Raw genomic sequence first — 18,542 nt, forward strand, 5'->3', positions numbered from 1 at the left:
ACAATGAATGGGCAGAAATTAATTAGTAAATAATTTTCTTTTGAGTTATCTTGTGAAAAAGTCCCTCCAGGCATGGCTGCATTTCTGAGTCTTTCTGCATTTCTGAGATTTCAGTGAGGGGAGGAATGCATTGCTTCTTCTAGAAAGAGGCTTCTCTAGTCAAGGAAGGAAATTTCAGAGAGTACCTCCCTGCACTTGGGGAAAGTGGGAGCAACAAGTCAAGGTTGGGGGACCTGCATTATGAGGCAGCTTCTAAAGCCTCTGTCTTTGGGGTATCGCTTTCTGAGCGTCAAGAGTAAAACGTGATGCATTCCTTTCCTTCCAACCTAGATTCTAGTAGTTTAGATCAGTATCATTGTTTTTACTTCAAAGTTCAGGAAACGCTGGAAATTGCTAGCTAATATCACAGGAAAACAAAAAACACGAGGTTGACTTCACCTATTCTGCCTACCCGCGGTAGGTAACCATGTATGAATAGAGACTCCCAGGCATAATCAAATTACCTCTGTCAAGTCCTCGCCCTAAGACTATTTTTGGAAACTAGGGATTTTCCAGATTACTGAAAGCCGTGGTGGTGTCAAAGGCCGGGCAGGAGTTTCGCAAGCGGAGCTATGAAAGCAGCCACCCTCGCGGTCATTCCTACGCCTCCGCCCTACTTCCCCACACTGGCAAAAACACGCTCCCCGGGGAGCTTTCATTTGGGAACCGATACGGTCCACAGCCCTGTGTTCTTCAAATACTGTAAAGCAGCCCTCTCCAGATTCCTTGAGGGTCACTTTATATTACACATTCGTCCACACACGACAACAAAGTCACCACTTCCACCCGCCAAAGCGCGCTCAGGTCGGCAGCCACTTCCCTTGTTACACGCGGAACACAAGCCGCGCCGAGGCTAAAGGAAGAGGCCGGAATGCAGGGCGAAGGGGCGCAGAGATGCTAGCCAATGCTGCCACCTCTATTTTGGGTATAAGGGATCTTGTAAAGCTCCGTTATTCGTGTGGCTAAGTATCACAAAGAAGGTGGTTTCGACCGGCCTTGGCTAGAGAAGGCCTCCTTAGCCTCTGAGGACCCCAAAGTCTGTCGCAGCACCCAACACTCCCCTAGCAGGCCCAGTTGCCGAGGGCGGAGGCGCGGCCTGGAGGGACTAGTTGGCGCGCGGCGGCCCGGCGTGGTGACGTCAGGGCGGAAGCGCACGCGGCGTGAAGCGGCCCAGAACCCGGCGGTCACGGGAATATCCGTCGCGCCGAGAACGCTGGTTAGTCCTGTTTCGGGTTCCGGCTGCGTTGGGCTTGCGTGCGGCTCGCTAAGACTATGGCGTCCGGGCCTCATACGACAGCTACTGCTGCTGCCGCCGCCTCATCGGCCGCTCCAAGCGCGGGCGGCTCCAGCTCCGGAACCACGACCACGACGACGACCACGACGGGAGGGATCCTGATCGGCGATCGCCTGTACTCGGAAGTTTCACTTACCATCGACCACTCTCTGATTCCGGAGGAGAGGCTCTCGCCCACCCCCTCCATGCAGGACGGGCTCGACCTGCCCAGCGAGACGGACTTACGCATCCTGGGCTGCGAGCTCATCCAGGCCGCCGGCATTCTCCTCCGGCTGCCGCAGGTCAGTGCTTCGGCCCCGGGCCGGCCCGGCGCTCCTCTCCTCCCCTCCGTCCCCTACGCCGCATGCCAGTATCACCGTGCCCCGGGAGGGTGGGGACAGCTCCCTCAGGCTTTCCTGTTCGGGGCCCAGCCGGGGCTGGGGCGTGCCGGGGCGGGGGGCTGCGGAGGCGGAGGGAGGACTTGGCAGCTGGCTGTTCGCGGCGGCGGCCGCGGCGGCGGGAGGGGAAAGGGAAGCGATCGGCGGCACAAAATGGCGGCGGCGCTTGGAGCGGGCCCGCCTGACCCCTGCGCTTCCGTTCTCCTTTCTTGTCTGCAGGTGGCGATGGCAACGGGGCAGGTGTTGTTTCATCGTTTTTTCTACTCCAAATCTTTCGTCAAACACAGTTTCGAGGTAAGCACAGCGGCGGCGGGTAAAAGGGATTTTTTCATCCGGAAATGGGCAGAGTAGGGGTAGTGTCAGCAGCCAGCTATTCCAGAAAGGGAGTGGTTTAGTTTAGGCCTTTGTACCTACTTCTCACTCGCCAGGAAGTGGAAACCTTTATAGTGTGGTTCAAAATCGATCCCGAGCCTAAGTGCCCTCTTAACGAGAAGTACAGTTTTCAACCAAATGCAGAACTCCTGTAAGATTGAGCTTGACTCTGGAACCAAAATTAAGATGAATGAAACAACAAAAAAGTATAGTACTAGCATAGCTGGTAGGCTTATGGCATAGAGATGTCCTTTCTAATTTTACTGAAAGTTGTCCCACTTATGTTCTAAAGTTTATTCTTCAAAGTGAGTTTAATCTAACAATGGCTTTTGTGGCTCATGGGTTCTTTCAGATTGTTGCTATGGCTTGTATTAATCTTGCATCAAAAATCGAAGAAGCACCTAGAAGAATAAGAGATGTGATTAATGTATTCCACCACCTCCGCCAGTTAAGAGGAAAAAGGTAAGATTGGCATTATTGAACATAGCATCTCTTGCTACTGCTGTACCGTGCACCAGTCATCAAATCAAAACATCTTTCCTCTCAAGTGAATACGGATGCAAAAGAAAACGGACTTTAGGTGTTAAAGTTCATATAGGAACACTGATATTTAAAATAATTTGAAAAAAGAAACATAATTAACCGGTTATCTAAAGTTTGTAGAGGCAGTTGCATTTATGGACAATCCTAACAGTGCTGTGAAGCCAGGCCTGTGGCTTAAGATTAAACAAGAAAGGGAGTACATTTGGCTCAAGTGTGAGTGTATTCTGTAAGTTATTTTTCCTCTCCCCTCTCTGGAAGACTGAAGGCTGGAAGTTTAAACACTGTAGTTTAAGTTAATATTGTGGCAAAGTTCTGTGTAGATTGTTTTTCTACTCGAAGTCCCAGTTAATTCTTTATCAATCGAGGTTGGCTTTTGTTAGAGTACTTCTCAACATTGAACTACGATAAATCGAATAATACCGGATCTGAAAGGACTGCAGGATGATAAAGTTTGAAGTTTGAAGTCAAAGGGATTAAACAGGTATTTTGTTTTGGTCAGATACAGTCTCAGTGAGTGGGTTAGAAACTTAACAAGTAAGATTGATTGGGTTGCATTTAGATAGGGCCATTTATTTGATGTTGTAAGAAAATACAGAGACTGAAATAGTATCTCCTAGGTGTTGTGGTAACATAATTTTATGTGGACTTATGTGTTCCTGTGAGGCAGTACCAAAAAGTTTGTTGCAGGACTTCCTGCATCTACAGGTGACTTCCAGTACATGCTGCAGAATGATATATTTGGTGTAGAATAGTTTTTGCATTCACTCTTTAAGGAATTGTAGTGATGTTAGGCAAATTGTACTGAGTTTGAAAGGAAGTTATTAAAAGGATTATAAGTTGTTCTGGGGGTTGGGTATGTTGGTTAGTGCTGTTAGTATCCTACATGAGTAGTCCTTATTGGCTGAATCTGTAAGTTGGCAGTAATGGAACTATTCAGACAAGCAAATATTAAAGCAACTTTAAGATGACTAGTCTATTCTGTGAGTCTACAGACAGTTCTTTTTTAAAAAAAGAGTATCCTAGTCAAAAAGTCTGAAACAGTTTTCCTACATAGTTTTTCTCCCCCATCTTTTCTCATTCACCTTAACTGTGTCCAGGGATAGAGTAATTTTTAAATTCTAAAGTATCTTTTAGTTTGTTGATGAGTCCCTGGGAATTGGGAAGATTTCAAATTGGTCTTTGGTATGGTCTGAGCTTAAATCTGTATTTAGATACCTGGCTGATTCTTCAGGATGTTTAAAGTAATGACACTAATACAAGGCTCTGTCTTTAGTCAAAGGTTTCTCTTTGCTTAAAGGAAATGGTTTTCTAGTATTCTTTGAACCATTGAGCCAACTATTATGTAATCACATGATTATCTTTTGTGGAATTTTTCTGTGAGACTAAAGAGTTTTCTTTGTTGATGTCAGAATAGGTCTTAACTGTAAAAACCATGGAATTTAAAATAATATAATCTCACTTGATTGTTGTGTCTGATGTAACTTTGTTTTTTGGGTCATTATTACAGAGAAACTGATTTTGTTTCAATCTTAGAAGTCTGATTATAGCAAAATTTAAAAGGAGTTGTTAATTGCATGGAAGCCTTTTTTTAAAGCAGGATGTAAAAGTGTTTCTATGCATATTACAAGTTTACTCAAGCAGGTAACTTGTATATGTTATTAACTTCAACTCTTTTTTCCCTTGCAACCGACTATACAGCGACCAGCTACATTTACCAAAGCCTGGGTGATGTGGAGTGGTACATAGAGATGAAGCTGTCGTCATGGCAACAGTGAGTGAAGTATCGAAAATCCCCAAGGAGAAGCCAGTGCTCTGAGAATAGGTCACTGGAATCGGGGACTAACAGGTTGGCCACTGGTGAACCATTTAGAAAAACTCCTGTTTCTTGTTATAAGCTTTTGTCTTTGCTGTCCAAGTTATTAGAACTATAGCTTTGTATTTATTTTTGCATAGGTTAATGTCATTAGAAAGTACTATCAGTATTATACATTAGTTACGTAAAGCATCTCACTTGTCTTAATGATGCTATTTGTTTTAATCTAGTTTATTCATAACTTTAAGTTGTAGTGTGACTTTGACAATTACAGTGGAGGTACATTATTCATGTCGCTTGTAGGTCATTGGTCTCTTCAGCCTGGCTACACACTGAGAATTAGCAGAGGAGCTTTTTAAAAAGTACCAGTACTTAGTCCCCAACCTGGATTGTTTGGCCTATTCCTCCTTCAGTATTTTGTGGTTCGATATTATAAGTTCACAATAAACGGCTAAATTTAGAGGGGGATTGCTTTTTCATTGTCGTAGTTTCCAAATATTTACTTTTGAGATGCAGCGTATTAAAATTTTCAAAGACTGGTTTAACCATTCTCATTAGTAAATATGATGTATTTTCAGTGTATCCATAGATAATAAAAGTTGGATAGGTAAGAATTGGAAGGGTGTTAAGTGATGTCATTTAGTCTGCCACCTTTCTACTGTATAATTCTGTGGCTCTACAAGGTGGCCTTCAGTTTGTTTAAATACCTATAAAGGATGTTTCTACTTTTAAGTAGGCATTACAAATTTTTGTATATTGCTTGGCAGTATGCCTCTTTGTAAACTACCAATCTGTTATAGTCTATTGAAGACCTGGTTCCAAAATTTCTCAGTCTTTGTAACACATAAATGAGACTAACCATGTTTGGACTTTGTAATTTTTGTTGTTGTTGAGTTATGTGTCAATTACATAATCATGCTAAAGGAAAATAGCTCCTCTAACAAACCATAATAATAAACTTCTAATGACCAAAGACCAGGATTTTCTAATGCTGAAAATAATTCTCGTATAAATCAGAAAAATTGGACAATAGAAACTTAAAGCAGAGGTTGAGTTAGTTTGTGTGTTGATAATGAAAATTATTTTTGAGTTTTCTCTGAATAGATGAAGACTTCTATTTTAAAGAGATTTTAAAATGCCACCTCCTCAAACTTTATTGGCAAAGAAAGTTTACCTGATTGGGGAGGAAGAAATTCTAGCAGGCCTTAATTTAATGTGCTTGCTGCAACAGAAAGTACTAATTTATACTTTGAGACTTTGTTTACTTCTGATTGATGGAGATATATTTTTTAAATTTATGATACAAAGTAATCTCTACCAGGTAGTTGTAAATTACGGGTGCACCATTGATTTGTGAGGTAGAACCAATTCTGAACAAAATAAAGGTGTCTCGTTTTAGGTTATGTACCCACAAAGTTAACTTTGAAAATTGCAGGTAATAAATAGCAGGATTAAGCAAGAAGTTAAGTATATATTGAATTATAGTAAATAATGGGTTTGGTTTTCTTAAATCTATTTTGATGTCATTGGAATTTTGACACAAAAACAAAGAACATGGCATCATTAAGTCTGATTTGGGACTAAATAGTAGCTATAATTCAAACAAATATTTAGCTTCTTTAATTGCAAGAACAAATCAATTATATCACCCTTTGAAGGCAGTTCCTAAAGCAGGTTATCTGAAGAGGTATAGATAATTTTTATTAACAAATGGAGAAAAATGAGACAACTATGTTTTCATAAAATTACATTTTACTAGGGATTTTGATGATACCGTCTTCTGTCTGGATTGCAAGGGGTTAAGAGTTAAAACGGTGTGCAGCTGTAACACTGGAGCTATTTTATCTCTTAATGACAGTTAAGGAGAGCCATTAGATAACACAGCCATAAGTTAAAAAGAGGCTGAGGTTGGTTTAACTTTTTTCCAAATTTCCTATGATGATAAAACCTGATCATAGAACTTAAGATCTTTGGAATATGTTTGTTTGTATGTATGTGTATATATATATATATATACACACACGTATATACATATATATACACGTATATGTATATATATGGAGGGAGAGATAGGTTGTTTTCATGAGAATTACGTTTGACTTATTTTCCAAAGAGCAATTTGTAGCTGATAAAATGGATTCATCATTACACGTTAATATTAGAAAGCAGCTCAATGAGGCCAGCTGGTGGCCTCATTCCTCATAGGTGTGAGGAATGGAACTGAGTGAAGGCCATTTTAAGTAACAGCTGTCTTTTATCTTGTCAGCTCTGCCAATTTTTGTTTAGTAAGCTTTCCAGTTTCTGTAATATTTTTAAATGGAAGAAAATAAGGAAAATGTATAATAACTGACTTTTTACTCTGTTATCATAGGGGTAATGAAGTTCATCGCAGATTGTTTTCTAACCTTCAGTGCATGTGTTGAAATAGATTTTTGTTTTAAAAATATGAGATTACATTTTTCTGGATCTGGTGTGCATTGGGGTAGAGAGGATGACTGTCTTAAAAATAGATCGTGTGTTCTGCCTAGAGCAAAGACTCTTGTCTTTTGACTGAAAATGAACTGAGTATGGACAAAAATATTGAAGTATTCTACTTGTAAACTTACCATATAATCAGTGTCTTGATAAAATTGTAGTTTTTGTTGGTTGGATCTAAGAATGTGTTGGACTTGGGTAAATTTCGGACGTGACCAACAACAAAAAACAAAAGCCCAATTCCTTAACCTTTCTTGACTGAAACTTCTCAGGAAGAAACCAGTTTTGAATTGTAAGACATAAATAAGATTGTCTTTTATTGTAAGTTTTTAAACTATGTAATAAAACATTCGGGGATAACATCAGTTGAATGTGCTACTTTTAAAGCATTAAACCACTGACATAAGCCTTCTGTATTATAGAAACTTCTGAATTACCAAAATTTAGTCTGGTACAGAGCCCTTGAATATGTTCTGGTTCCCTCACTATGGCCCTTCATTCTCTTCTGTGTTAATAGTAAAGCATATTGCCTAATAACTGCAACCCTGACCAAATTTTGGCCTGGATCTCATGGGTCACGTGGAGTTTTAAATACGATTTTTAATTTACTTGGGTAATTGAGCTGAATCTTTAGTTTTCAGATTACTTTTTTAAAGAGGTAGGCTCTTAGAACAAATTATTAAAAACATATTACCCCATTGGAGGGGAATCTGGATTAACTACCCACTGTTCCCCCCTAACTTTTGAAAAATTTTGGCCATATAGAATGAGTGAAAAATCAGTATGATCTTATGAGGACTTTATAGTACTGTAAATCTTAGGAGCACGTTAGTTGTTTTGTTTGTTTGTTTTGCCAGTCAGATAGCATTGGGGGATTGTATACCAACTTTAGTGACACTGATATTAGTAAGTTCTGATAACCCACTACCATCGGACCAGCCTGGAGCACATGACTTTGGGCAGTGGAAAGTCTCTTGGAGAGACTTTGAGGTTTGTGATAACAAATCATGCTATCACTAAAGTTAAATACATATATATATATATATACATATATATATATATATGTATATATATACACACACACCTAGAATATAAGCAGAATGGAAAAGTTGGCAGGGATGAATTCAAGAGCATTAGAGTGAATTTTTTTCATTACAGAATTGTTAGTTCCTTTAGGAACTTAGTCTCGTAGATATATATATTTAATTAGCATAACTTGGACAGCACAAGATTAATGCTTTAACTTGTTTGCAGGAGTTTAAAAAGCTGGTTTCTGTTGCCAATAGTTGGTTGGAAGGGAAAATGGAGATGCCACAAATAAAATTTTTTGGATGTGCAAAACAGTTTTGATTTTATTTCTTACAAACTATAGGACTCCAAGCCCCCTGATCCTTGATCAGAACTACATTAACACCAAAAATCAAGTTATCAAAGCAGAGAGGAGGGTGCTAAAGGAGTTGGGATTTTGTGTTCATGTCAAGCATCCTCATAAGGTGAGTTGTAGAGTACAGAAATTGGGTTCGTAAGTATTAGGACTTTTCTAAAAATTCTATTTTATATGAATTTATGTTTCTATCTGAGCGTTAACCTTGGTTTTAAAAAGCATTCGTTTAAAGGTTCAGACTTCATCGAAAAACATTCTTTTGGATGTTGAGATTTATCAGTAAAATGACAGTCAAAAATGGAGGTTCAAATCTTAAATCTTAATTGTGTGCTCATAGAGAAGTTATTTTTGTTTCTGTGGTTAAAGTCCCAGTTTTTCCACCTAGAAAACAGAGATGTAAAGTTCCTCATAACAAGGAATAAAATGTGTAGCTGCAAAAGTATCTGGCACACTTATCGTCATAGTAGAATGTCTAAGTGTGTTGGCTGCTCACTGTTACCATTATTGGAAATTTGTTTCTCCTAACATCTCTTAGCTTTCATTATCAATATAAGCCGTAGAGTGAGTTACCCGGGTCAGGACTACCTGGGCTAGAAATGTACCTTGGGAAATTAGGTGAAATAATCTAGCACGGTGCCCATCACATAGTAAAGTGCCAATGAAAAATATTCTTTTAATTGCCTTTTTTCCTGTACAATTTTGAAATATACTTCGTAATTTATATAAAATCTAGTCATATAACAGTTCACATTAGAATCTTACGTACATTTAAATTGGTCTGTATTATCAATGCACAATTAGAACTTGAGTCTAACATTTTCAATTACTTTTTTCATTGAACTCTACTCCAAAAGAACTACCAGTATACTAAATTGAGTTTTTTTCCTTGTCCTTCAGATCATTGTTATGTATTTACAAGTCTTAGAATGTGAACGTAATCAAACCCTGGTTCAAACTGCCTGGTAAGTCACTTTTTTAGATTTCTTTCCTAGCCAGGAAAACAGAAGCAGAAATAAAGTAAGTTTCGTTTTCCCTTTCCAAAATAATGAGATAAGTTTGTTTGGGGCTTTTTGTTGTTTTTTTGTTTTGTTTTTTTAACCAAAAGGTAAATAATGCTTATTTCTGCTTCCTGTTTTCTTGGCTTGACTAATTACTTTTAATGGAGAACTCAATTTAACTTTGTTCTTTTTTCTACTCTTTAATTAAAGGGTAGTCCATGATGGTAAGTCATAGAACTCTGCCCTCTGCACTTCAGCCCATGACCTCAGGATGGCCTGATTGGCTACCCTGCTCTCCAGCCAATCCAGTGCAAGCTCTCATCCGAGATTCACTGAAGTGGTCCATATCCATCTGGCAGCATCTTCTAGTTCTGTCGGGGTGTCAAAAGGATTTGTATATTTGCTTCTAGAAGTAACTATTTGACATGCCTATGTATTTAATGTATACTTGTAACTATCAAAATGAATAGTTCATTTTTGATAGATTTGTTGTGCAGCCATTATGAATTAAATGGTTTCTTATTAGGAATTTGACTAAATTTTTATTTTCAGTGTGTATAGCATGAATTCTACCAAAGGAGACTGCAAACTTGCAGCTTAAAATGGGCACCAGTTCCCACACTGGCTTAATTTGTATAACTGCTTGGCTGTATTGCGGGTAATAATATTAGAAGCAAGAAGCACTTCATTTTTAAAAGAGATGTTACTATTATATTGCTTAAATGCTTTAGCACTTGGACTTCTTGAGATGCAGATGTGTGATTTGGAGTGCTGGCTTATTTAAAGGTCAAGCCAAGGAGTTTGTAGTTCAGTCACAACTACTGTTTCCTAAGACTATTGATGTGAAGGACTTAGTGAAGTAATTTTTATATTCTGGGCTTCCCAGCAAGATGTCCTTTTTATGACTGCCATGCTTCTTTTGGACTCAGTAAATATTTGTAATGTTAGAAAAATCTCATTTTTATAAAATGCATGACATTTTAAGTATGTGTTGCATAAAATGGATTATAGCAGTTCTCATGGTTTAGGATTTTTAAGAAATAGTCCATTTAATTTCAGCTTAACCTTTTAAATTACCTGTAAAATTTCTTTAATAGTTTAGGAATGTTGTGGGGAGGGTTCATTAATAAAAGTTCAGCAATTTTTTAACTGAAATAGTTTATCTCTTTTACATAGTCACAAAAAAGGTATGTAAACAAGGCCATTATATGTGTTTATTGCTCTTGACTTCCCTATCTAGATTTTCTAAGTATCTTAGCTTTCTTAATATAAGTTTAACTTGGTACTTACTGAAAATGCCTTTTTACCCCTGTTAACGGTATTTTGAGCTTTTGAAAAGAACTTGGTTGACACTGCTTTTATTGTGGATAAAGGAGAGATGGTCAGTAATTAATGGCTTGAAGTATTATTGGAGTGGTTTATCATTTCTGAAACTAATCGTGTCAAAATTGACTGTAAAAGCATTGCTTTTTACAGAAATATATTAACTTTAGAAGTAATTTCTAGTTTGGATTGTAATACGAAGTAATTTAAAAGGGCTTCGCTCATATATAGGAAAATTGCATATGGTCCTAGTATTAAATTCTTATTGCTAACTGATTTTTTTGTTAAGAGTTGTTTTATGCTAGAATATGAGGATGTGAATATAAATAAGAGAAGAAAAAAGAATAAAGTAGATTGAGTCTCCAATTTAATGTAAGCTTCAGAAGAAATGGTTTGTTTACATGCAAGCTTATAGTTGAAATATTTTTCAGGAATTACATGAATGACAGTCTTCGAACCAATGTGTTTGTTCGATTTCAACCAGAGACTATAGCATGTGCTTGCATCTACCTTGCAGCTAGAGCACTTCAGGTAGGTGTATATTTCCCATTTTGTTCTGCAGGATAAATCACACAAATTTTCGGTGGTTCCAATACAGATTTAGCAAAAATTTAATTTAAAACATTCTGTTCTTATGGTTTAGATTCCATTGCCAACTCGTCCCCATTGGTTTCTTCTTTTTGGTACTACAGAAGAGGAAATCCAGGAAATCTGCATAGAAACGCTTAGGCTTTATACCAGAAAAAAGGTATTCTGTATTTACTCGTTTGTGCCAACATGTTAAGAGTCTAAGCTACTCTGAGAAAGAAATACTAACTTTTTTTCTCCAACAGCCCAACTACGAATTACTGGAAAAAGAAGTAGAAAAAAGAAAAGTAGCCTTACAAGAAGCCAAATTAAAAGCAAAGGGATTGAATCCAGATGGAACTCCAGCCCTTTCGACCCTGGGTGGATTTTCTCCAGCCTCCAAGCCATGTAAGATGTATTTAGAATTAAAATGACTTGGGGGCACTGAAAGTGTGTCTTTATTAGAGAGCTGTTACATTTGAAAGTTGCATAGAGAAAAATGATGTTAAGAAACTGCTACTGTGTTCTCTCATGGCAGTCAACTAACATGGAAGCGGAAGCATGGTACTTTGAGTTACATTTAGAAATAACTTTTGGCCGTCTGTTAAATCCAGTAGTTAACATGTTATTATTATGTCTTTTAAAAGCATCGCCAAGAGAAGTAAAAGCTGAAGAGAAATCACCAATCTCCATTAATGTGAAGACAGTCAAAAAAGAACCTGAGGATAGACAACAGGCTTCCAAAAGCCCTTACAATGGGTGAGTATACTTGGGCTGGAAAACAGGCTTGAGGAATCTTTTATGTGTTTACTTTTTAACACACTAAGTTTGTAACTAATATGTCATGATTTTTTGAAGTGTAAGAAAAGACAGCAAGAGAAGTAGAAATAGCAGAAGTGCAAGTCGATCAAGGTCAAGAACACGATCACGTTCTAGATCACATACTCCAAGAAGACAGTAAGTAAATGTTTTCTTAGTTAAGCAGTCTTATTTGGAGTTTTTAAAGGTTTATTGCTTTTTCTTTAAAAATTGAACATAGATTATTTTCAAAGTTAGGTTAGAATTAGGCTTTTAATATGAGGCAAATTATGAGAAATGAGTTTGGACATATTCTGGACATAGAGTATCTTAATGGCATTCTGTTATATTTTCTCCCATGTTTTTTGGAGAAGTGTAGGAGCTACCCACAAAGTGCTTGAGGGCCATAGTATTGTTCATAATGTGAAAACTTCTTTTTTTTTTTAATTTCAGTTAGAAAATGTATTTCATTAACCCCTTATTAATAACCAATAATCAAATTAACCAGTCAATGAATCTTCCTTAGGCCTGTAATTAGATTGTTGGCTCCTCGTGGCTCTTCAATGTCTTTTGAACATGTGGGAGATATTTAATAAAAAGCATAGCTCTAGGACACTATAAAAATTGCTAATTACTCCCCTCGGAATAGAGACATAAGAACATTTGCTTAAGATTTAATATGTTATATATAGGCTTGGGCATACAGCAGTGAGGGGTGGGGAGATTTTGAAAAGTTCTGGTTTGTCATTTATGTAGCTGGTAGTTTTGTTTTGAACCTGTTATGAGCAACCACCAGAATAATCTGTTCCCCATAGAAACTGAACTTAAACTTCAAATTTTTATTATCTAAGCTATAATAATAGGCGGAGTCGATCTGGAACATACAGCTCGAGATCAAGAAGCAGGTCCCGCAGTCACAGTGAAAGCCCTCGAAGACATCATAATCATGGTTCTCCTCACCTTAAGGTCAAGCATACCAGAGATGATTTAAAAAGTTCAAACAGACATGGTCATAAAAGGAAAAAATCTCGTTCTCGATCTCAGAGCAAGTCTCGGGATCACTCAGATGCAGCCAAGAAACACAGGCATGAAAGGGGACATCATAGGGACAGGCGTGAACGATCTCGCTCCTTTGAGAGGTCCCATAAAAGCAAGCACCATGGTGGCAGTCGCTCAGGACATGGCAGGCACAGGCGCTGACTTTCTCTTCCCTTGAGCCTGCATCAGTTCTTGGTTTTGCCTATCTGCAGTGTGATGTATGGACTCAATCAAAACATTAAACGCAAACTGATTAGGATTTGATTTCTTGAAACCCTCTAGGTCTCTAGAACACTGAGGACAGTTTCTTTTGAAAAGAACTATGTTAATTTTTTTGCACATTAAAATGCCCTAGCAGTATCTAATTAAAAACCATGGTCAGGTTCAATTGTACTTTATTATAGTTGTGTATTGTTTATTGCTATAAGAACTGGAGCGTGAATTCTGTAAAAATGTATCTTATTTTTATACAGATAAAATTGCAGACACTGTTCTATTTAAGTGGTTATTTGTTTAAATGATGGTGAATACTTTCTTAACACTGGTTTGTCTGCATGTGTAAAGATTTTTACAAGGAAATAAAATACAAATCTTGTTTTTTCTAAACTGCTTCAAATACCTTATTTAAATAAATTATTAAAAAGGAAAATTTTAATAGCAAAATGGCTGTACTGGTTTTCTGACAAACTTATTCTTTCCTCCATTAGATGGTAGTTTGAGATTATTAAAATGCAATTCTTAACTGCATTGTGAGTTATTGTAAGTCTTCACTGTATATATGGAAAAAGTAAATGGGAGTTGCCCAACAATGTAGAATTAAATGTTATATTGTAACACTAAACCAAAAAACCTGATTTGCTTTTGAATGGTATCATAAGGTAATTTTGAGCCAGATTTAAGTACTATTTCTGAAATGAGGTACCCTACTGAATGAACCAAAACTTAGTAACTATTGAGCTTTAACAGTTCCGTATAATTTAGGCATTTAATGTTACGACTTTTACGTAGGCTAGGAGAAAAGATGAGGCCCCTGACCTTGAGTGGTTGATAGAATACAAGCTGATCACAAAGAAGTGAAGTTTTGATGAAAAAGCCAGAATTTCTATCCAAATGAATGTTTTAAAGTTACTCACATTTAGTATTTTTTTCAACATTTTGGAAATCAGTTTACAGAATCAAAATGTTGCATTGCTTTATAATTACACTAAGGTCTCCATTACATTTATTTTACCTACTTTAATTGTCCACTAGACTTGGCTCCAAGTGATTTGTTGGCTGTTTCAAGAAATAAAATACACCCACAAAGAGGAAGATGTATTACTGCTAAGGATATATTTAAAAATAAAGTTACAGCTTCTGAAGAGGATTCCAAAGACTTAAAATGTGTTCACCAATGGCAGATGGTGGAGGCTGGAAAAATAGCTTCACAAGGCAACTCCTTTGAAGGAGATAAGATTCATTAGGATATGAAAGTGTTGGGTGTGCTACTTAAATCAGTTATAGTTCTAACTATAAAGACTAACCAGAAACTAACAAGACCCAGCATAAGTTAGCCACTTCATGCTTGAAAGAGGGTAGATAGTTCATTAAGACTTCTTTCTGCATGATTTGTAATACACATTGCTGAATTATAAATTGTTATTTCTGAAAAGCTAACTGCTTCTAAATGCTAAACAGTTTGTTTCCTTTACAAGACAGACATTGAAGAAAGGCAAAGGCAAATGTCAGCAAAGGCCCTATTAGCAAATTAATCTTGATTTTTTTTTTTTAACTTTTTTTTTTTTTTTTTTTAGAGACGAGGTCTTGCTACGTTGCCCAGGTCGGTCACGAACTCCTGGCCTCAAGTGATCCTCCCACCTCAGCCTCCCAAGTATTAAATTCTTAATAGTATTGAAATTACTTATGTCCCTAATCTTTGCCTGGAAATAGGAGTGCTGTGGGTGAGGGTTGTTTGTGAAGATGGGGAGTTGTGGAGGATACACCTGCATGTGGAATGAGGTTTGTATGTTAAAGGTGTTTTTAGAGGTGGCTTTGTGGGCTAGGCAAAGATCTTTTTTAGGGTCATGATTTTTGTCTTACTGTCTGTTACTGAATCCGTTTTCTAAGTTGTCAGGATGTTAACCTCATGCTGCTCTATGGCTATTTAAAAACTCTCTAAAAGTAATACTGATTTTCAAACTTATTTTGAGAAACAAAGTTGTGTAATACCCATAATACCTGTTTATTAACTCCAAAAATAATGATTAGCAGAACTTAATCGGTACCCCACCAATTCACCACTTCACCTCCCACCCTTGCCATTGGGAAGAAAATCCCATACAAGTAAAGTTTGTTCCCAAGTGTTTCAGTCCACAAGGTTGAGGATTTTTAAAACATAACCATATAGCTTTATTGTAAGAGTTAAAAGTAATGCCTTACTACCCCTGTCAGTATCCAGAGAGCCCTCATCTCTAATTTGTTTTAACTGATTTGTTCAAAGTCCAGATATGTTGCATTGGCTTTAACCACAGGCTTCTCCATATTTCTTATTTGAAGAAATTGGGTCATGTCCTGAAGGATTTTTCACCTTCTGGGTTTGTTCATTGTAACTCTGTGCTGTCACTGAACACATTTTTCTGTCCACTGTGTGGTAAACTGGTAGATCTTGAGGCTTGATCAGATTCAGGTTTAATTTTTTTACGTGTTTGGAATTAGAAGCCTGGACACCCAGACTGTTATTTTAGAACTGAAAACTAGGTTGCTGCCTCATCCACCAGGTATTTTACTGGGTTCTCAGTTCTTATCCATTGGTGCTTGTACCTCACCGGCTTTTGTATCTGTTTTTCCCTCTGTTCTCTGTCTCATGTTTTGGTTGGCCCATTACAGCAATGAAAATGTTATTTGTCCTAATGATCCTGATACTTTTTTTCTTTAAATGACCCACAAATTAAAACCCTTTTTTTCTTTGAGATGAAGTAGTCTCGCTCCGTCTCCCAGGCTGGAGTGCAGTGGCGTGATCTTGGCTCACTGCAAGCTCCCCCTCCCAGGTTCACACCATTCTCCTGCCTCAGCCTCCTGAGTAGCTGGGACTACAGACTCCCTCCACCACACCTGGCTAATTTTTTTGTGTTTTTAGTAGAGACGGGGTTTCACCTGTGTTAGCCAGGATGGTCTCGATCTCCTCACTTTGTGATCCACCTGCCTCGCCTCCCAAAGTGCTAGGATTACAGGCATGAGCCACCGCGCCCGGCAAAATCCTGATTTTTAGTACAAGTCCTTTCATGTTATGGAACACTACATTTGTCCTTTGCAGTTGGTATCTTTAGTTTAAAGACTAGTGAAATTCTTAACCATATTCCCATTTTAAAACAAAGTGAACATAAAAATTACATTCTTAGAACTGAAGTTCTAGGTTTTGCTTTAATAGCTTTTAAGTGTTGCCACTTATAACCCCATTATTAACACCAGTCTGCATCAAAAGCTTACTTAAAACATTCAGTTTTCATGAAAGTTTTCAAAAAATAATTTCATAACAATAATTTGTTCTAAGAGCCATTTCTTAACTCATGAACTGTAATAGGTTATGAAGATAAGTTTCAACATTTACATACTAGATTTTTAAAAATGAAGTTAAAAGCATGGACATATTGAGGGTCTTACGCATGGGCATATTGAAGGGTTCGGAGAGACAGAATGTGCATGAGGTTTGATAAGAGGAACATCACTTCCCTATGTGGAAATTGGAACGGAGCAGCGTTCATTGTGTGGGCCTTGAGCCCCTCATCCCTTTCACTCTAAGGCTGGAAGCCACAGCCTGATGTTCTAACCATTTGAACACTTCCGTTTGTTCAAAGCCTGGCTTTGTAATCATTTGAACATTTCCGTCTATTACACGGAACATAGACTTCATGTCAGCTCTGCATTTTAAATCATTCCTTCACAGTGACTTGACAAGTTATTTTACCTCTTGTCTACTGGCCCTTACAACATTTTATGTAGTGTATGTGTTGGGCAAATAGGATTTATTTTTACCATTGCAATCCAAACTTCACATTGGAACACACTCAAATATTCAGAAAAGTTTGAATTCTACCACTCAAACATAATTCAAAAGACAGCTGTTTGAGAATGCTCCACTAATACTAATACAATACCTTCAATAATGTATGTACCTTATAGAAAATCTTGAACAGTACAAGACTTTCATAATTAAGGCATGCAAAACTGCTTAGGCTCTTTGATTCCAGGTGTCCTCTTCTCCCTTCTGCTTTTGCCATCTATGTTCAATATAATTCTAACCCAGTTCTAAGTACGGAGAAAATTCCTACCCTGCCTGCTTTTATAGCTCATCAAATTTCCCTGTATCACATATCACTTTTCTGGTAGGTATAGTCCGATTTCTGTCATGCCTTTGCCACAATCCTTTCTTTGAACAGTAGGTAAAATGATCTATTTAAAGTGTTAATCACATTGCTCTAATATATAAAGCCTCCAGTGGTTTCCCATATCACTCTGTAAAATGCCCGTTGCCAGCCTCTCCCATCAACCTCGCTTTTTCTGTTCCTTGTATGTGCACATCTCTTCCTGAGCCTTTATTGCCATCCTCATGTGGGGATGTTTCTGTCTCAGAGATAGTCTTTATTCAGGTCCCACTCTGCAGTCCTCTCCAGAGGGGCTGCTTTCACCACCCCTTCTAAATAAGCCTCTCTAAACACCCCTATCATGTTCTATCCCTTAGCCAGCACTAATTTTTTCATAATGCTTACCACTAACTGAAATTTACTTTATCATTTAATCTCTTCCTCATTAGAATGTAAGCTTGTAAGGGAGGGGCAGGTCTGTAGTTCATTCGTTATTGTATGTCCCTCAACTAATCCTATGAGTGTCTGGCCCATATTAGGGTATGTAATAAATATTACTTGAGGAATGAATGAATTTAACATACTACCAGTTCTCTGAGTGACTCTTTTTAAAGGCTTCATCATCATTCACACTTTCTTGTCTTTCGTATGGGCATGTCCAGTCACCCTTCCGTGAACATCTGTACCTCTTACAAAGAGAGGACTAGGTTCCTGGAGTTCATAAATGTAAACAACATCCTACGGGTAGCAAACTGGTGGGCCCTGAGCCAAATCCTGGCCTGCACATGTATTTTGTTTGAGTTGTACAATGTTTGTTACAAATGAACTGGCTGATATTTTTCAATTGGAAATATTTACATTAAAAACCTAGACCTCTAGCTGCTCTTAAAAAATAAAAATATGGCTGAGCACTGTGGCTTATGCCTGTAATCCTAACACTTTGGGAGGCTGAGGTGGGTGGATCACTTGAGGTCAGGAGTTTGAAACTAGCCTGGTCAACATGGTGAAACCTCATCTCTACTAAAAATACCAAAAAATTAGCCGGGCATGGTGGCGGGTGCCTATAATTCCAGCTACTTGGGAGGCTGAGGCAGAATTGCTTGAACCCAGGAGGTGGAGGTTGCAGTAAGCCAAGATCGTGCCACTGCACTCCAGTCTGGGTGACAGAGCAAGACTGTCGG

The 18,542-nt window shown here is 38.0% G+C and overlaps 1 protein-coding gene across 3 annotated transcripts; it reads left to right on the top strand.

Annotated features, from left to right (window-relative positions):
* Positions 1-1,230: 1,230 nt before the first annotated feature.
* On the top strand, positions 1,231-18,273 carry LOC116463599 (cyclin-L1). 3 transcript variants are annotated; one of them, XM_058434753.1, is made up of 11 exons: positions 1,231-1,614; positions 1,930-2,004; positions 2,435-2,544; positions 8,286-8,406; positions 9,195-9,259; positions 11,050-11,149; positions 11,262-11,366; positions 11,452-11,593; positions 11,833-11,944; positions 12,044-12,142; positions 14,815-18,273. In XM_058434753.1, exons 1-11 carry the CDS (start codon positions 1,312-1,314, stop codon positions 14,867-14,869), a joined length of 1,287 nt encoding a protein of 428 aa, XP_058290736.1. In that variant the 5' UTR covers positions 1,231-1,311; the 3' UTR covers positions 14,870-18,273. The 3 variants fall into 3 exon arrangements, with proteins under 3 accessions (XP_058290736.1, XP_032002675.1, XP_058290737.1); XM_032146784.2 differs by lacking the exon at positions 14,815-18,273 and adding an exon at positions 12,835-13,627; XM_058434754.1 differs by lacking the exons at positions 11,262-11,366; positions 11,452-11,593; positions 11,833-11,944; positions 12,044-12,142; positions 14,815-18,273 and having other exon boundaries at positions 9,506-11,057.
* The last annotated feature ends 269 nt before the right edge of the window (positions 18,274-18,542 follow it).

Source organism: Hylobates moloch, unplaced genomic scaffold (assembly GCF_009828535.3).
Source record: "Hylobates moloch isolate HMO894 unplaced genomic scaffold, HMol_V3 SCAFFOLD_44, whole genome shotgun sequence".
NCBI classification, from domain to species: Eukaryota; Metazoa; Chordata; class Mammalia; order Primates; family Hylobatidae; genus Hylobates; species Hylobates moloch.